This window comes from Bombus pascuorum, chromosome 3 (assembly GCF_905332965.1).
Source record: "Bombus pascuorum chromosome 3, iyBomPasc1.1, whole genome shotgun sequence".
Taxonomy (NCBI): domain Eukaryota; kingdom Metazoa; phylum Arthropoda; class Insecta; order Hymenoptera; family Apidae; genus Bombus; species Bombus pascuorum.
Window position 1 is genome coordinate 12934515 of NC_083490.1, and position 15393 is coordinate 12949907.

General features: G+C 38.8%; 1 protein-coding gene across 12 annotated transcripts in view; it reads left to right on the forward strand.

Annotated features, from left to right (window-relative positions):
• The window catches only part of LOC132905063 (phosphatase and actin regulator 4B), a 397089-nt gene that overhangs the window by 65013 nt on the left and 316683 nt on the right, over positions 1-15393 (forward strand). For 2 of the 12 annotated variants that reach the window (XM_060955994.1, XM_060956001.1), the window contains exons 1-2: positions 1527-2343; positions 3237-4264. The exons of 7 other annotated variants lie outside the window; for them this stretch is intronic. In XM_060955994.1, the coding sequence (XP_060811977.1) occupies positions 3961-4264 (304 nt within the window). In that variant the 5' untranslated portion in view covers positions 1527-2343; positions 3237-3960. Of the gene's footprint in view, positions 1-1525; positions 2344-3236; positions 4265-15393 lie in introns of those variants that run through there. 3 more of the 12 variants (XM_060955995.1, XM_060955997.1, XM_060955996.1) reach the window with 3 other exon arrangements.

Genomic DNA, 15393 nt, shown 5'->3' on the forward strand with positions numbered 1-15393 from the left:
TGGTAATATATATTACCATTCCTGTTGCCACTTATGAAGCTATATCTTCACTGCATCGAATTCTTCTTAAATCAAGAAAAAGGCGATGCATTTCTTTCTAGGACAGGATACATAACTGTAAATATAGAAGAAAATGAAGCTGTGTCTTTATTACAATCCCTGGAAATATCGCTCAAATAGACAGTCCGAGTCCTTTGTAATGGTAGGTTCTATTTGATAGAATCCAACTAGACGTTCCACAGAATTCTTCTGAAGTTCTGTTTTAGAGCATTTCTCGTCGTTGGCCGCGTAGACGCTATACGAAGAATCTTTTCTTCTTCTCGAAAATGGTTTTAGTCTTTGATCTTCTTCCGTTTTCTGTGTCTGTTAGGAGGTTGGCTAGGAATTCTAAGACTTCGTAACTATCTAAAATTTTAGTTTCATGTTTCTCATCTGTAATTGTTGGGTATCGGAGATAAAAGTTATCTTCAGCATTCCAACGAGAATTATTTCTAGGAGAATGAGAACTCAATAAAGCAGAACACGAACCGGAAAATGGAACGTCGCTGTTTCTCTAATTGTTTGCCTTAGAAGTTTTAATTAACCATTACATCGGAATTCGATTAACTATCACACTGGATGCATCTAATTAAATCTGCAACTTTTCGAATTGCGTGAAAATGCGCTTGAGTTTGATTTCGCTAAAAGTTTGTTTGACTGTGAGTTGCAAACGACTTCATTAAAATCTAATTTTTGTTTACTTATTTTTCTTTTAATGATTTCAGCAGCGAAATATTTGGTAAATAACACAAAAGTATGTAGGAGGAAAATTCCTAATGTTTACAAAGTACACAATGAGGTATCGTTCCTGAAGATTTCCATCGTAATGCATGTTCGCGTGACTTTGGTCTACAGTCGTCGTTAGAGGCGTTTACAGTTTATCACGAGCGTGGCAAGTTGTTTACATTTTTGGAGCGTAACAGGCGGTACGAATGACATTTTAACGCGATCTATAATTTTCTTTAATTAAAGATAAAAAAGAACGAATACAGAATACACGCGAATATAATGTGAATGATATACATACGTGGATTATATGGTTTTTAATTAGTTTATTAAGATTAGACTAGCGGGAACAATGAACTAAGCGTGACCTATTTTTGAGTAAGTTTTTCATAAATTATTGTATTAAAATCGGGCGATGAGAAAAGCATGATTTGAGGCACAGAAATATGTTTTTATAAAAATATGAAAACATCTTTATCGATTATTTTACATTCTATGTTACCATAAATTATAGAAAACCAATATAACCTTGCGATACTATCATACGTATGCAAACAATAATCTTATTTCACTCGCGTTTAATCATTACAAGCAGGAAGTTAATCAAATAAATTAAACAAAATATTTTCTCCCTGGATAAATAGTTATTCCCTATAGTGGAGGAACAATCTATTCTACCCTATAGTTCCGTAACCACGTAACCCATCCTGTTGCAGCAGCCGGTTCCAGACCCTTCGTAAATTCATTAATGAAAAATTACGGCGAAGGTAGTATAGTAGCTTCACTTTCCCCCATTCTCGTCTGGCGCGGCGTTGTCTCGTGGCCGATGATACCTATCGGCGTCGCGTGGCGGCGCCGTGATCGCATGGCCGCCCTCAGTGTTCACGAGCCTCGCTCGGTGTGTGTTTCGTGGCGCGGTCGTCGTCGTCGTTGTTGCCTGTTTGTCTGGTCTCCGTTTGTTTTTACACGTTGCATCGGTGCAGTGGTAAATAATTCCGTCGCGAATCCGTCCCCGCGCGAACTATCCGGTCCTCCGTGTGTCCGTGTCTATGCGAGATCGTCTGTTTTTCGCGAACATCCCGACGCGAGACGTTTCTCGCGTTTGTGTTTCTCTCTTGTGCGCGAATACCGAGAGAGCAGCGTGTGTGTCAACTTTACGAGTGCGTGCTTCCTTGTCGACGTCGGCGTTGCTCGTTCTAATCGTTGTTCGTCGTCGTGATATCGTGACTCGTTTAGCTTCGCCTTATACTTCTCTCGTCTGTGCTAAGTTCATTTGGAGAGATCGGTGGCATCGTACCTCTCCACTTATTGTGCCTGCATCCGTCTGTCTCTCTTCTACATGGCTCTGTGCGTACGCGCGTAGTATGTGCTTCTGTGTTTATAATCGTTGCGTCCTTTCTCTCCGTCTCGCTCTCCTCTCACCTGCAGCTAGGAGGCACACAGGTGTTCCGTGAAGGAGTGGCGACGCCTGCCGTGAATCGTCACCGCTGTGATATTACGTCGAGAGGAGCGTTCGTGCTCCTCCTAAAATCCTGCCATCCGAAAACAGCCATCCACACTGCCCTAAGGAATCATCTAGTATGTGTGTCTCTCGTCACAACAAAACATGCCTGTGTGTGTCCTCTGTGCGTCCACGAAATGCGTCTCGTAATACCGGCTCCTCTCTCGACCACCATCACGCCGTGTTCGGTGACATTACACCGTGCCGTTTCATCGATAAAACCGAATGCTTTCTGCGTGCGCTGTAACTCGTCCCGTATACATGACTATACGTACCTACTCTTTTGGCAGTCAGTATAAGTACCGGATGTTTGAGGTTACTCGCGTTAGCCGGCTTTGTGCCTCAAGCTTCGTGTCTCAAGCTTCGTATATTGCGCCTACCAGCCTCGTTTATTGTATTTTACGTAATCATGAATGTCGTTTTATTTGCACGTACCATAGTCACGAGATATTTTCCTCTGGCTAAGCCAGTGCTGTCGTATCTCGACCTTCGGCATCTCGCCCCGTTTTCATATGGAGTACAGGTTAGGTTAGGTACGATTGCTCCGTTCGTAGAAACGTTGTTTCAACTCATACGTGACACCCCGTTTCGTTTCGATATAATGAAAATATTTTATCATACGAAGTTTACTATACAAATTCGATCGTGTATTCTGTTTGTACTATTGCAATCAAATTGACATATCAAAAGTTATCGATTTCTTTATTAAGGTATGCATTACGATCGATGCGAGTTTAGTGACTTCTAAATCATGACCAGAATAGCATATAAGGTTCGTACTCGTTTAAGCTCGGATCAAACAATCGATAATCGAAGCGATAGAAGGTCGATGGACCGCAACGAGACATTTCGTGGGACAGTGGACACACAATCGTTCGCGACCTCTTCCGTACGATACAATGCACGTCGTTCATGACAGCCAGTGCCATTAGCGAGAGAGTTAACGTTTTACCCTATTCCTATTGCGCAGGACGATTCCGTGGAGCGTCGACCGAGCACGGAGTGTCTCGTGGCCGCCACGAGAGAAAAAAAAAGACCGCGGAAGACTCGTATTCGCTTCCTTCCGTTATAAATAAAGACCGTCGAAGCGGTCCGGAGTCACCCCGTTTGGGTCGGCCATTTTTCATACAGAGTGCCATAATCGTCGAAAATACAAATACAGGAAAAATATATTCGCCAATCAGCGAATTCGACTCCATTGAAATTTTAAAGCGTGATACGGAAATCCTGCCATCTTGAATACCTGTTGTACCTTTTTCTATCTAGTAGTAATCAATTACATCTAAAATAACTAGAAAAGTAAGGAAAAAGGAAGAAGGAGAATAAGAAGATCGTCGTAAAAGTGCAAGTGACAATCGAAGAAATTAAGTCGAAGAATTTCAGTGGGAATTAAAGAGGCCGTAAAAATCGACGAAAATAAAATCAACCGATCATCGAGTGCAGCGTACACGGTAGCCGCTGCCAGAAGCGCACAGTGGAGCCCATAAATTTTCCTCGGCGATCGTGAACGCACTAAACGCCGAGCCGTGGAGCTGCCTCGAAGTAACAAGCGACGCGAGCCGACCTCTCGACCGGGCAGCCGTCAGGATGTTTCAACTGGCCAGCAGCCGGTAGCTTCGTTACCGGGCCTGGTTGCGATCCTCAGCCCCTGGAGGCGGAAGAAGCGTGGCCGTTTCAAGGATCGCCCCAAGACGATGTCCATACGCGTTAGCGGTGTATATCTGGTGCCTAGTCCAGCGGCCAACAATGAGTCTGGCAATGAGAAACCCAGTAACCTCTCGGTGGAAAACAATTTACACCAGCAGCACCATCATCATCACGCTGCAAAGACCGTGACGATCGTCGCTGGACCACAGAGGAGCAATAGCCTGGATTATTTAAATTTCGAGGAGAAACGGCAGATCATCGCTTCTTCGTTGTCCCTGAGTGATTTCTTGGCTCATGGACCGGCGGCTGCTGCTGCCGCCGCGAAAGAGGTCGCTGCTAACACCGTCATAGGTGAGTTTTAGAACACGTTTTTGGTACTTTGAAAGAAAGGGAGTATAATTAGGTAAATAAGCTGGGAAGATTCTCTGCCTTTGTCTTTGGCGGAGCAGGGAGACTGTATGCGAGAAATGTGTGTCAGTGAAGTGCACTGACCTAATATGGCTAGTGTGTAATATGAATATTTAGGAAGCCCAGAGGGGCTTTATTTTAGAAAATTGTAGATTGACATTATACATTAAAATGATATACAATATATATGTCTGTATATAATTTAATTAATAGATATTTACAAGAAGAAAGAGATTCTATATTATCGAAACCACTCTAGAAAACGAAATTCCCATAGAAATTTGCATATAGAGTCCAACGTAGCGGAAACGCATTTATTCTCCCATTAACCGTTGAATCGGTTATTACCCGGATACCCACTTTTCAAGACCTCCATGCTCGCGCACAAAGGAACAATAGCTAGACCCAGGATGCTCCTAGATTTTACCTAGCCTTCTACCTGCCTAGCCACCTTGGAATATCGCCCTGTCGCGATCAGGTGACTCGACCGTCACGATTCTCTTGTATACTTTCGATTATGTCGCGACAACGACCGACCGTCGGTCGTCGTCTGTTGTCGTCGCGCATCGCGGCTCTCGTGAACAAGCCTTTTTACCTGAAAGGCGGTGCAGCTGCGCGCGATTACCGTTCTCCACGTGAATCATGGAACTCCACGCGACCGAGTAAGCCTCTCCTGGTAGAATTACAAAGGGGCAAAGGGAAGGAATAGAAAGAACAAAGGAGAGGGGGAAAGTCAAGGAAAAAAAGAAAGAAGACGTAGTAGCATAGAAAAGGGAATTACCGTGGTTCGATTACGAGTCAAGGAACTCGTGTAGAAAGAGAGCCGAGTTCTACGGCCTGTAAACAAACCCCGCGTGTACACCGTTCTCTGACTACCTACACGTGCTTTTTTCCCTCCATTTTTTTCGTGTCTTCTTCCGGGATGTTTCCTTCGACCGGCGCTATCTCGCCGAGACGTCGGTCGTTGCTTGAAGAAGGGACAAAGGGAGGCGGGGTCTGTATAGAGATTCGCTTCGCCGCATGCAGCGAGACACGAGTTTTTGAATCTTCGCATCATTGTAATGAATACTCATGCCACGGCGCTATGCAATTGTTAAACTGTTTAAGACAGTGAAATTTTAATAATGAATATCTCGAAAAATATTGAGTGTCTGATGTGACCATAATGGGGTATTTTTCTAAATAAACCAGAGTATAAATTAGATTAGCGTCTTAACTCTTCGTTTGTTATTCCATTACGAATTAAAATACTGGTATGCTGCAATAACTACATTGCAAAGTTCAGAAGAAATTTTCATGTAGATTTTGCATATAATTATCTGCCAGTTAATATATTTTCCCCATACAGATATCTAATAGATTTTAAAATAGAAAATACGTAATGATTCATGTATCGTCGAAACATTTATAAATCTTAGCAATTTACAATTTTCGGCGTGCTCGTGTGATGTACGGGATTCTCAGTTAACTACTTAAGAGTTAATTGCGTGGGAGGTTCAAAATATTTATGAGACAAATGTTAGCGTATATAGGGATGATATTCATATCTGGACGCACATGTATATGTATCTACATATTTTTTTTCAAGTCATGCTCACCATCAATCATTGAAATTGACTTTGTACCTTATAAAAGCAATTTCACCTTCTAAAATCATACTCAATCACTCTTATAAATAGTGCAAATAAGAAATAGACTTGCGTTATGAATTATTTGATACAAAGTGTCATAGTTTCCCGAATTTTTCTTACAAGGTAATATAAGTAGACGTGATATTTGAAACCGTCTCACACGAGATCTAGTTTCGAATTTTCCATCGAGATAAGTCTCACCGTGTGTAAGTTACTTAATGCCTAAGGGAAAGAGAAAGAAAGGGTGACGGAGGGCTAGCGGACTCGCATTTTTCTCTTTCTCTTTTTAACGGGAACGTTTGCGCGAAGGGAGCTTTGTTATCGCGCTCCCACGAAATGCCTCTACCATTGTCGTGGTAGCCTTTTTGTTTCAACGCCCGCGGCCCTGATAGATCGTTAGGCCTCTCTCGTTGTCTCTGATCGTTCGTGCTTGGTTAAGCCTTTGTACCGACTGGTCTGGAGAATTAGTACTCTCTGGTAGGTATAGTGTGTTGCTGGTTTATTGAATTGCTTTTAGATTTGCTGGCATACTTGGTTTTCGTTCCATACGTGTAAATGTAGTAGAAAATTGAAAAAACGTACTGTAGTATTCTCTACGTTTTTAAAAATTTTAAACAGTCACTCTAAAACAAGTATGGAAATATTCCATATTACAAGCAAATACTTACTAAATAACAAACATATACTAGACAAAAAAAAAAAAAGAGAAGAAAAAGTTCCATATATAAATAAAGATATCATTAATAAGGTATTATTTTATTATTTAATCTACATTTTTTTCTATAACTTACATTTAATATTTCAAAATCATCTACTTCGTAAATCAAGAATATTTCGCGTTTCATCCAGTGGTCACATAAATATTAATAAAACGGTTGATCTTCGATAACAGGGAAACATACAAGCGCATATTTCAGTGAAAGATACTCAGAGTATCTACTGGAAACGTAGTTTCCAAGAACACTTGTGTTCCTCGTGGAGAGAACGGAGGTTGGAACAAGTAATCCTCTGTTCGACCGTTCTCAAATTTCCTTAGCCGAGGAATATTGATCAGGAATCTTGTTATCCGCCTTCCGCTGCTGCTTTCGTGCGACCACTTTTCGTGTACTATTTGATCATGCAACACGTGTTACTTTGGAAGTAACCAGCCTCGGTACCGATGGACCATGTTTGCGCCACGTATGTTCTACGTGTTTCGCGGTGCGTTGCTGTAGGAACGCGTAAATCTAAACCAAGCGGTTTACTGCATGTGCGCCGCGGATGCAACATGGAGTAATTTACATGGAGAACGGTCGGATTTTAATACGTTTCCCAGTGTCTTCTGCGCAACGAACGTAACTGCGTTTATGTTGCTCCGCAAGTCGTGTTGCAATTCGCTTTTATTCTGTCTCGCGCAGCGAAAATTCCATTTACCGTGTCTTGTTCGCAATATTTACAAACGGCCAATGAAGAAACATTGATATTGAAATATTAATTCGTGGAAAATTTATGTTGATATTGCACACTGAATGTGTACACTGTTGCTCATAAGTATTAACATATATGAATGTTACATAAATGTATGAATTAATGGATAGAGATACTTGAATGTTCGTGAAGTATAAAAATAGTATAAATAATAATATAATGCCTGTGGTAATATCAGATATGTATCATATGAAATTTATATTGTCCGTTTGGAACATTATAAATGGTAGAATAAAGTAAAATATACGACTCGTCGAAATAGTGAGTTGGTTTGAATATTATTGCTTGAATTAATCAAGATAGTCTCCTCAATTTGAAAGAACCGTTTCTATCTTATCTGTAATTTGATAACCAAACGAGCTGAAAATAACGAACTTCTTAGATAATAAAGCGGTCTATAGTGTTTGACATTTGAAGATATCAATTTTTTATTGCGTGTTAATATAGTATATTACGTTTTACGAAGTTAGGCGTTTCGGCGTTAATCTTCAAGTGTTGCATAGGGGACGAAGAAAACACGTTGCAATCAAATCTATATAGATATGTTTAAAACTAAATACGTTCGAAAGTAGATCTTGTGTTTGGTTACCTTAGCTCGTATCATTATCGATAGTTTACGATAGTAAGTAGACAAATGGAAAATTTCCATTAAACGAACAATAGTTTTCTTTGCTGTACTGTTTGGATAACATACTTAGATACATTTGCAGATCCGTTAAAGATCAAACTGTTAAAACTCTATCAAACGTTCTATTTTCTTAAACGATAGTAATCTTTGCAAGAGGTCACTGAAGGAAACAAATGCACATATTATTTGACGAAATGCTACATTTTCCTAAATTTCGTTATGACTGACTCAATATTTCGTAGTAGGTACAACGAAACTCGTATAATCGACGATGCAAGTTAAAGACATCGCCATTGTCAACATGTAAAAGTGATTAAAATTGGAGGAAAATCGCCATTACAACGTAACAAACCGCAAACATCATGCCAATAATACCTCAATCGACAGGGTATAGTATATCGATGGCCGGTAGCCGCAATGATAGGCACTCGACTTCCACCGTCAAACAGGAAACGTTAACCTTTCCTACATCCGTGTTTGCGCATTCATTAGTACAGATAATCGATAGTCAACGATCGATTCCCGCCACGTTCATCGATATTTTGGTTATCCGTTTGGGGCGTGTCGCGGCTACGTTTCCTCTTTGCAAATTGCTCTTTCGTTATGGTCAATTGGTTTCTGTCTATCTGTTTACAATGAAATCCTCTTCTTTTTAATCCTTCCGGCATTAAAAGTACCAAGATCACTTTGATCCTTTCCACTTTCCATAAAAACTAATGCTTATGATACGTTTAATAAAATTAATTCTTTCCACTTGTTGCAAACGTTTAAGTAGCTATATGCATTCAATGAAAATTGTAATTTTCTTCTGGTAAAAGTGCGCGTCGTAGCTCAATTTTCTTTGTGAATGAAACATTGAAAGGTTTTTGTAGAATTAAGAGAAGTAATTAGTGTTTGCAGTCTTCCTCATGCACTTTTATTAATGTGCATAGTGGAGATAAAGGTCGGAAGTCCCGGTTCTTATTTAAATAAAAAGACAAGATTCAGATGAAAAATCGGATATGTTTTATTCAAAATTGAGTTTCTTAGCGATATAGAGATACTATGAATACGATGGAAAATGATGTAAAAACAATGGTATACATGATCCGTAGCAACGTTACAAACATAGATGGTGTTGTTCTGTGAGATAAAACACAATTGGTACTTATCAAAAGGATTAAGGGAGCTGGATGAAAAAGAGAGCTTGCTTCACAAGACATAACGTAAGACGCAGCCGCGCCTTTCCAACGTTGCCGTTTAATCATTTCTTCTCCCTAAGGCCAACGATCAATCATCCACGGGTACCTAATACGCGTAATTCGTCATTAGCACTTAACCGTGGACGTTGGTTTGGGAATTGTGCAACAGATGTACGGAGAAACCTGGCTAGTATGGGATGAAGCTTGATATTTTATCTCTTATGTAATATCTTAATTGTGTAAAAATTGTGAAAAACGACATACAATGTTTGAAGAAAGTTTAGATTTTAATAAAAAGTAAATATTCGATTTTGAATCAATTTGGTCAGTTTCGATGGTTATTCGTTTGAGTTGTTAGAACATTTTAATTCCAGAGGAAAATTCACCTTCGAATTGTATTTGCAAGGTGATTGCATCATAAGGAAATTTCACAGCAAAAAACTTAACTTTAGAGTCTGTAATATATTGGAATTGTAAGCGGATGTGGGTTTCAATAAAACAAACCCAACTTCGATTTACGTCATGAGTACAGATCAGAAGGAAAGTTTCTGGGGTAAAATAGCGAATTGTAGGTTATTGTAATAATATAGCAAATGGATGTGAGAAATTACTTTAATGCGAGTTCGTTAAATGGTTCTTGGAGACTAACGTATGCTACAGAATGACTTGCTATTCTCCGTTAGATGTTTGTTACTAGACAGCGAAACAAAGGCTATTATCAGTTATTACGTCAACTTCTCTTGTTATCATTGCTATGACAATAATCGTAGATTCGTGGAATCATCGTTATTTGATTTTCACAGTCGCGCTAGTAAATATATGAAAATGGGGAAAAACCTTCTTCACTGGCAATGATTCGTGTGCTAATTGGGAAATTTTTTCAAGGTTTTAGAACCGTGAATCATTCTTCTGATAATTTTGTATGAGTACAAATAACTGCTAATCGCGTTCATTTAGATATCGATGATTAATTTGTGACGCGACAAACATTTATGACAAACTGCAATTTATACGATTCAGTTTACAGCTGTTTGTCATATTTTTTCCTTTTTAATACCTCTAGGTTGTTACGAGTGCAATATCAATATAAATTTTAGTTTTATCGTTAATTTGCATTATCTCCTTGCAATGCTGTTTGCATCGCACAAATGATCAATAGATCACTACAATCATTTGTTATCTAACCAAATAGCCCGTATATTTTATCTCCTTACTAATCCCTGCAATTTACAAATCGTTAACGACGTGATATTCGTTTCAACGCGGATCTCGCTATTCTATTGCCACGTTACATTTCCCTGCTGTTTCATATTAAATCGTCAGAATCGCAGAAGGAATTTTAATTAAATTGTAGCTTTATTTTTTCAGAAAATCAACACTAAAAACAAGTTAAAAAATTAAACTAAACATAGAATTCAGGAATGAATTTACCTTCTGAGAACCATCTCAAATATCGTGTTTCCCATTTGATTTTGTCTCAAACGATTTCTACGACCGAGTCTCCACTTCTTTGAAGTTTCTCTCCTGCACTGATGATTAGTGGTGCAACAACGTGGTACATTCCTGGGGGTCGGTCTGAAACGATGACGCAGTCTCGGCGCGACGGGGTCCGGCTGTTAGGTCAGCGTAGAGGCATAATTGCGCAATGTTTAATAGTAAACTGCAGGAAACGATAAAACGCGCGACGCCAGTAGGAGTAATGGGTGCAGAATGCAGACGTAACGTGGCAACAGCGCACGGAAATCATTCATTGAGCCAGAGAGCCGCCAACTCGTCGACTGCTGATGCTCCCGGTTGGCCAGCCTGCTGGATAACATCGTACAAACCTTTGGCCGAGGCTCGATGGTTCCCGGCAACGATGGGAGGGAAAGGACGGTGTAATTCGACGTCTGCGATGCTTCTTCGGATCCTCGAGCCGCGAACTCCAGTCGCACACTCAAATGGGATCGTCCGTCTTTTCGTGCACGCTTGTTGCATTGCTAATATTTTTTTACTGCCAACGAATGATTCTCTATCGTAGAATTTCGTATTGGACAGTTCTATGTTGTAAAATTTTCTTATACAGGGATTTTGCATCGTGGATCTCTCTATTGTAGAATTTGGAATAGTATATATTTAGTGTTGGTTTCTTAATATTCTTCAGCTACAATCAAACGACTTTCGTATTGAAGAACTTCTGCGTCGTAAAATCTTTTAAGGAAAGATATTTCGTCGTGGAATTTTTTACTTTATGGCTTGGAAGAGCATCGAGGATTGCCCTATCGTGGAATTCGGAGAAATATCGTGGAATTTTTTATTGTAAGATTTTGGAAAGTATCAAGTTGATTTAGTATTCTTTAGACGCAATCGAATAAAAATTTCGGTATCCTGCCACCTTTGCAAACCTGCTTTTTAAAATATTGTATGGTTACTTCGTATCTGACGATCGCAATTATTGTTGAAATTTTCATTAATGAATATTCTAGATGAGTGTCTGGAGCCTGGAAATTTAGCAACGAGCATCAGTCAGTTTAAGTCCTCGCGTATCTTGAACGGTACATTAAATGATACAGAATCGTGCTCCTGAGATTCGTGTGTTAGCCGTGATGTAGTATTTGCGAGCGAAGCAGTACATAGCCTGCGTGGATTGTCTGCGTGATATATGTATATTTCTCTCGGCTTGGTAAGCTTGAAGGTATTTCATTGTATGCTGAAGTTAGGTTGCAGGTACGTCACCGGGAATAAATAAATTTCGGCATTAAGTCTGCGGTACTCGATCAACGTGCATATGTGAACGTATAGGTAACCGTTGATAGGTTTAATCTTGTAGCTTATGGAAATGGTGGGCCTTAGAAAGAAGTAGTGCTGAAAACAGGCAGAACTTTGCAACGACGATTTTACAATCGTTTTATTTCAAAGTATTATCATTCTTACGATTTGCTAGCTTTCTTTTTCTAAGGTCCAAGTCTGAGAAGTAGGTCGTTGAAATTATGGCAGAGAAGTCACGCGTGCAGTTGCATGCCTTCTGTTTCACAAAAGTACCGTAAAGGGACGAATAGTTTGGTTGGCTTGTTTAGCCCGCTACTGGCCTCGTAAATCTGCCGAAATGATCGTAAACCTACCGTTCTATCTTTCGTCGTACGTTCTTGAACTTGATATCTATATCTACCTGTATTTTATTGTCGGCGTTGCGAGCAGAAAGAAACATCAAGTTTCGTAATCACTTCCTGACGTCAAGCATTCGCGTACCTAGCGCAACCATTTTCATGGCATTGTGGAAGAGTAAAATATTATTCGAGTCGAAGATTTATCGATGTTGGTATATTTGATGCAACAGATACAGTAACACGTCGGACAGTATAAAATAGAGAACATAAAATGAGTCTAAGATCCTGAACGAGGTCCGATCCACCTTATCTTCCTACGTGCCTCAAAGTAATTATCGTTTCGGCTCTCGAAACATATAAACTTTAACATCTGACCGATTTTACAAGTTGTATAATCGATTACCCATTATATAGTATTTTTCCACTGACAATACGATTTGTACGTAATAATTTTCTTGTCAGGTAAAGATAGAATGATAATTGAGATAATTGATTGTGGTAATGAGGAAGTGAAATAATTGCCACGATATAAATGGTAATAAAATAAACATTAAAAGATTAAATTAGAAGTATTTAATAGAAAATAAATGTTTTGTATTAAATTAAATATTTATTAAAAATAAAAGAAAATGAAACTGAATTAAAAGCGATTGAAGAAACTCATCAATGTTTGAAATCCAACAAAATAATGAAATAGAGGAAAATATCTGTCATAGTTCTTCAACTTTCTGTCGCTTAAAGTTATTCATTCTCATCGTACATTTCTCGTTTTATTATATAATGCGTGCAATGCGCAACAAACAGGTCGTTCATTGCAAACACACTCGCATTCACAAATACTTCGCAGAAGCTGAAACGCAACATTTAAAAGGTCTTTGCATCGAAATGAAAAGACTAGAACTTTCTTTTTCGAACGGAGTATAATTTCTCTGAAGAGAAGATAAGGCTAAAGATATCGGAAGTAACTTAATTTGCCAGCTGAGCCACGTATGAATTCGTGAACGTCTAATTACCTGCTTCACAATCGGGAAAAAGAACGAATTCACGAACAAATCTCGAGATTATTTACGAAAATTTGTGATTTTGTAAGTGTAACAGTCCCATAGTTAATTCGTTATAAATGATTGATATATGAAATGACAAATTTGTCTTATTATCCCAAAATAACTTTAAAATGATGTTGGAAAGTAGGTATGTGAATAGGAATAAGGAATTTCACAGAAAATATTCACTTTCGTTTCATTCTACTTCCTGATGTTTTGTAGCGTAACAGATAGCGAGGGTGCATTGTTCTTGAGATCTTTGTAACACTTTTGTCTGAGAAACACTTCGTCATTGGTTCATCGGTATTGAAGACTAATTAAAACGCTCGCATAATGCGTGAGCGTTAAGTAATGCATTGATCGAGTTGGATGAACCGTTGTGTTCTTCGCATAAAATTCGTGCGTTTAGTAAAAGTATTCCTCGGCAATTTTCTTCATCTTCTGAATCCTATTAAATGATAACATTTCGAATGATATCATCCCCTACAAAGATAAATTAATAACTTTTTCGAATGCACTGTAGCAGTATATTTTATGGAAATGTGTATCTAACGTTATAGAAATTTGATTTTCATGTTAACTATTTCGTAGAGTATCAGTTTGAATTTAATAAAAACAGCGATGTGAAAGATTAATTAGGCACTGTTAATTAGGCAGTTTAATTTATATTAAATTCGCCCAATAATCGATAGACAAATTCTTTAAATCCTGAAAAGTGTATTGTCTAGCAACGTTTATTACACTTTGAAAACTACAGATATCAAAATGAATTGCTATTTAAGTTGAAGCTCGTGATTCCTCATAAAGAAGCCACATAATAACCATCGATTTTGGCCAACCACAACAGGGGATCAGGTATGCCTATAACTAGGTCACGACTCTAACCATCAATCTGTTACCTTGAAGACTGTATATCGTCACGTGTAGTTAATGCATCAAATTCAAACTTGATCACCTCCATGTACCAACAAAACTTCATAAAAATCACATCCCTCACTAAAGTCCCAACAAAGGAATTACAACCTTCTTGGGACACTTCTTAGAGAAATCTTAAAAAATACCTAAAGCCAATTTGATGAGTAATGTTACATTTCTTCTTTCCCTTTTACAAATATTTACTTTAAATATACTGCATGTTCGCACTAAAATTTTAAAGAAATTACTCCAAGATTTTTCTATTGGATTCACCCAAATTGATTATCGCCTGAGCCATTGCTTCATCCGTAGCTAATTATCATCTTCAGGAATTAATATCAGGCGATATTCTTACAATTAGTTACATTTCTGCATTCAACGCGTAATAATTCACCGATTCTTACAAAAGTGACTTCATCTTTGGCGCAGAAGCCTCTCTTATCTGCCTCCACAGATAATAGCTTCCAGCAAGCTGCCAATAAACATCGATGGAAGCATCGTATTAATAACCGCAACATTTAAAGGTCAACACAGCTCTGCGTTTTCTCTCACGCGGAAATGCATCTTCAGCCTCAGCAACCTAGATCGCAACCCCCGTAATCGAGATGCTTGTAATCGGCGCCTTCAACCTGCTTCCACTTGCTCTTGCATCTTCTCTTCTTCAGGTTTGCGTGAACAGTGACCGCAAAATGCCCATGGAAAGAATTCGAATTTTTCATCAAAAATTGAACAAGTATCGTAGATCCCATAGTATCCCATAGTAGAATTTAGGAAAATGTCGAATTTCGAAATATAGATTTTGTCAACGTGGATAAATTTTCAATAATACGGGCTTTCTATTATGAAATATCGCGCTGTAAGATGTTTTATCGTAAGATTTTGCGTTGTGAAATTTCGTCAAAGTTATAGAATTTGCGTTTATGCTATTATTCTACATATAGGATTGCGTTATGAAATATATTTTGTCAAGTGCATCTTCAGCCTCAGTTTCATCAGCAGCCTACGTCGCAACCCCCATAATCGAGATGTTGGTATATAATCGGTGCCTGCACCCCTTTTCCACTTCCTCTTGCATCTTTTCTTCTTCGGTTTCGCGTGAAAGATGACTGGGAGGATGCCCA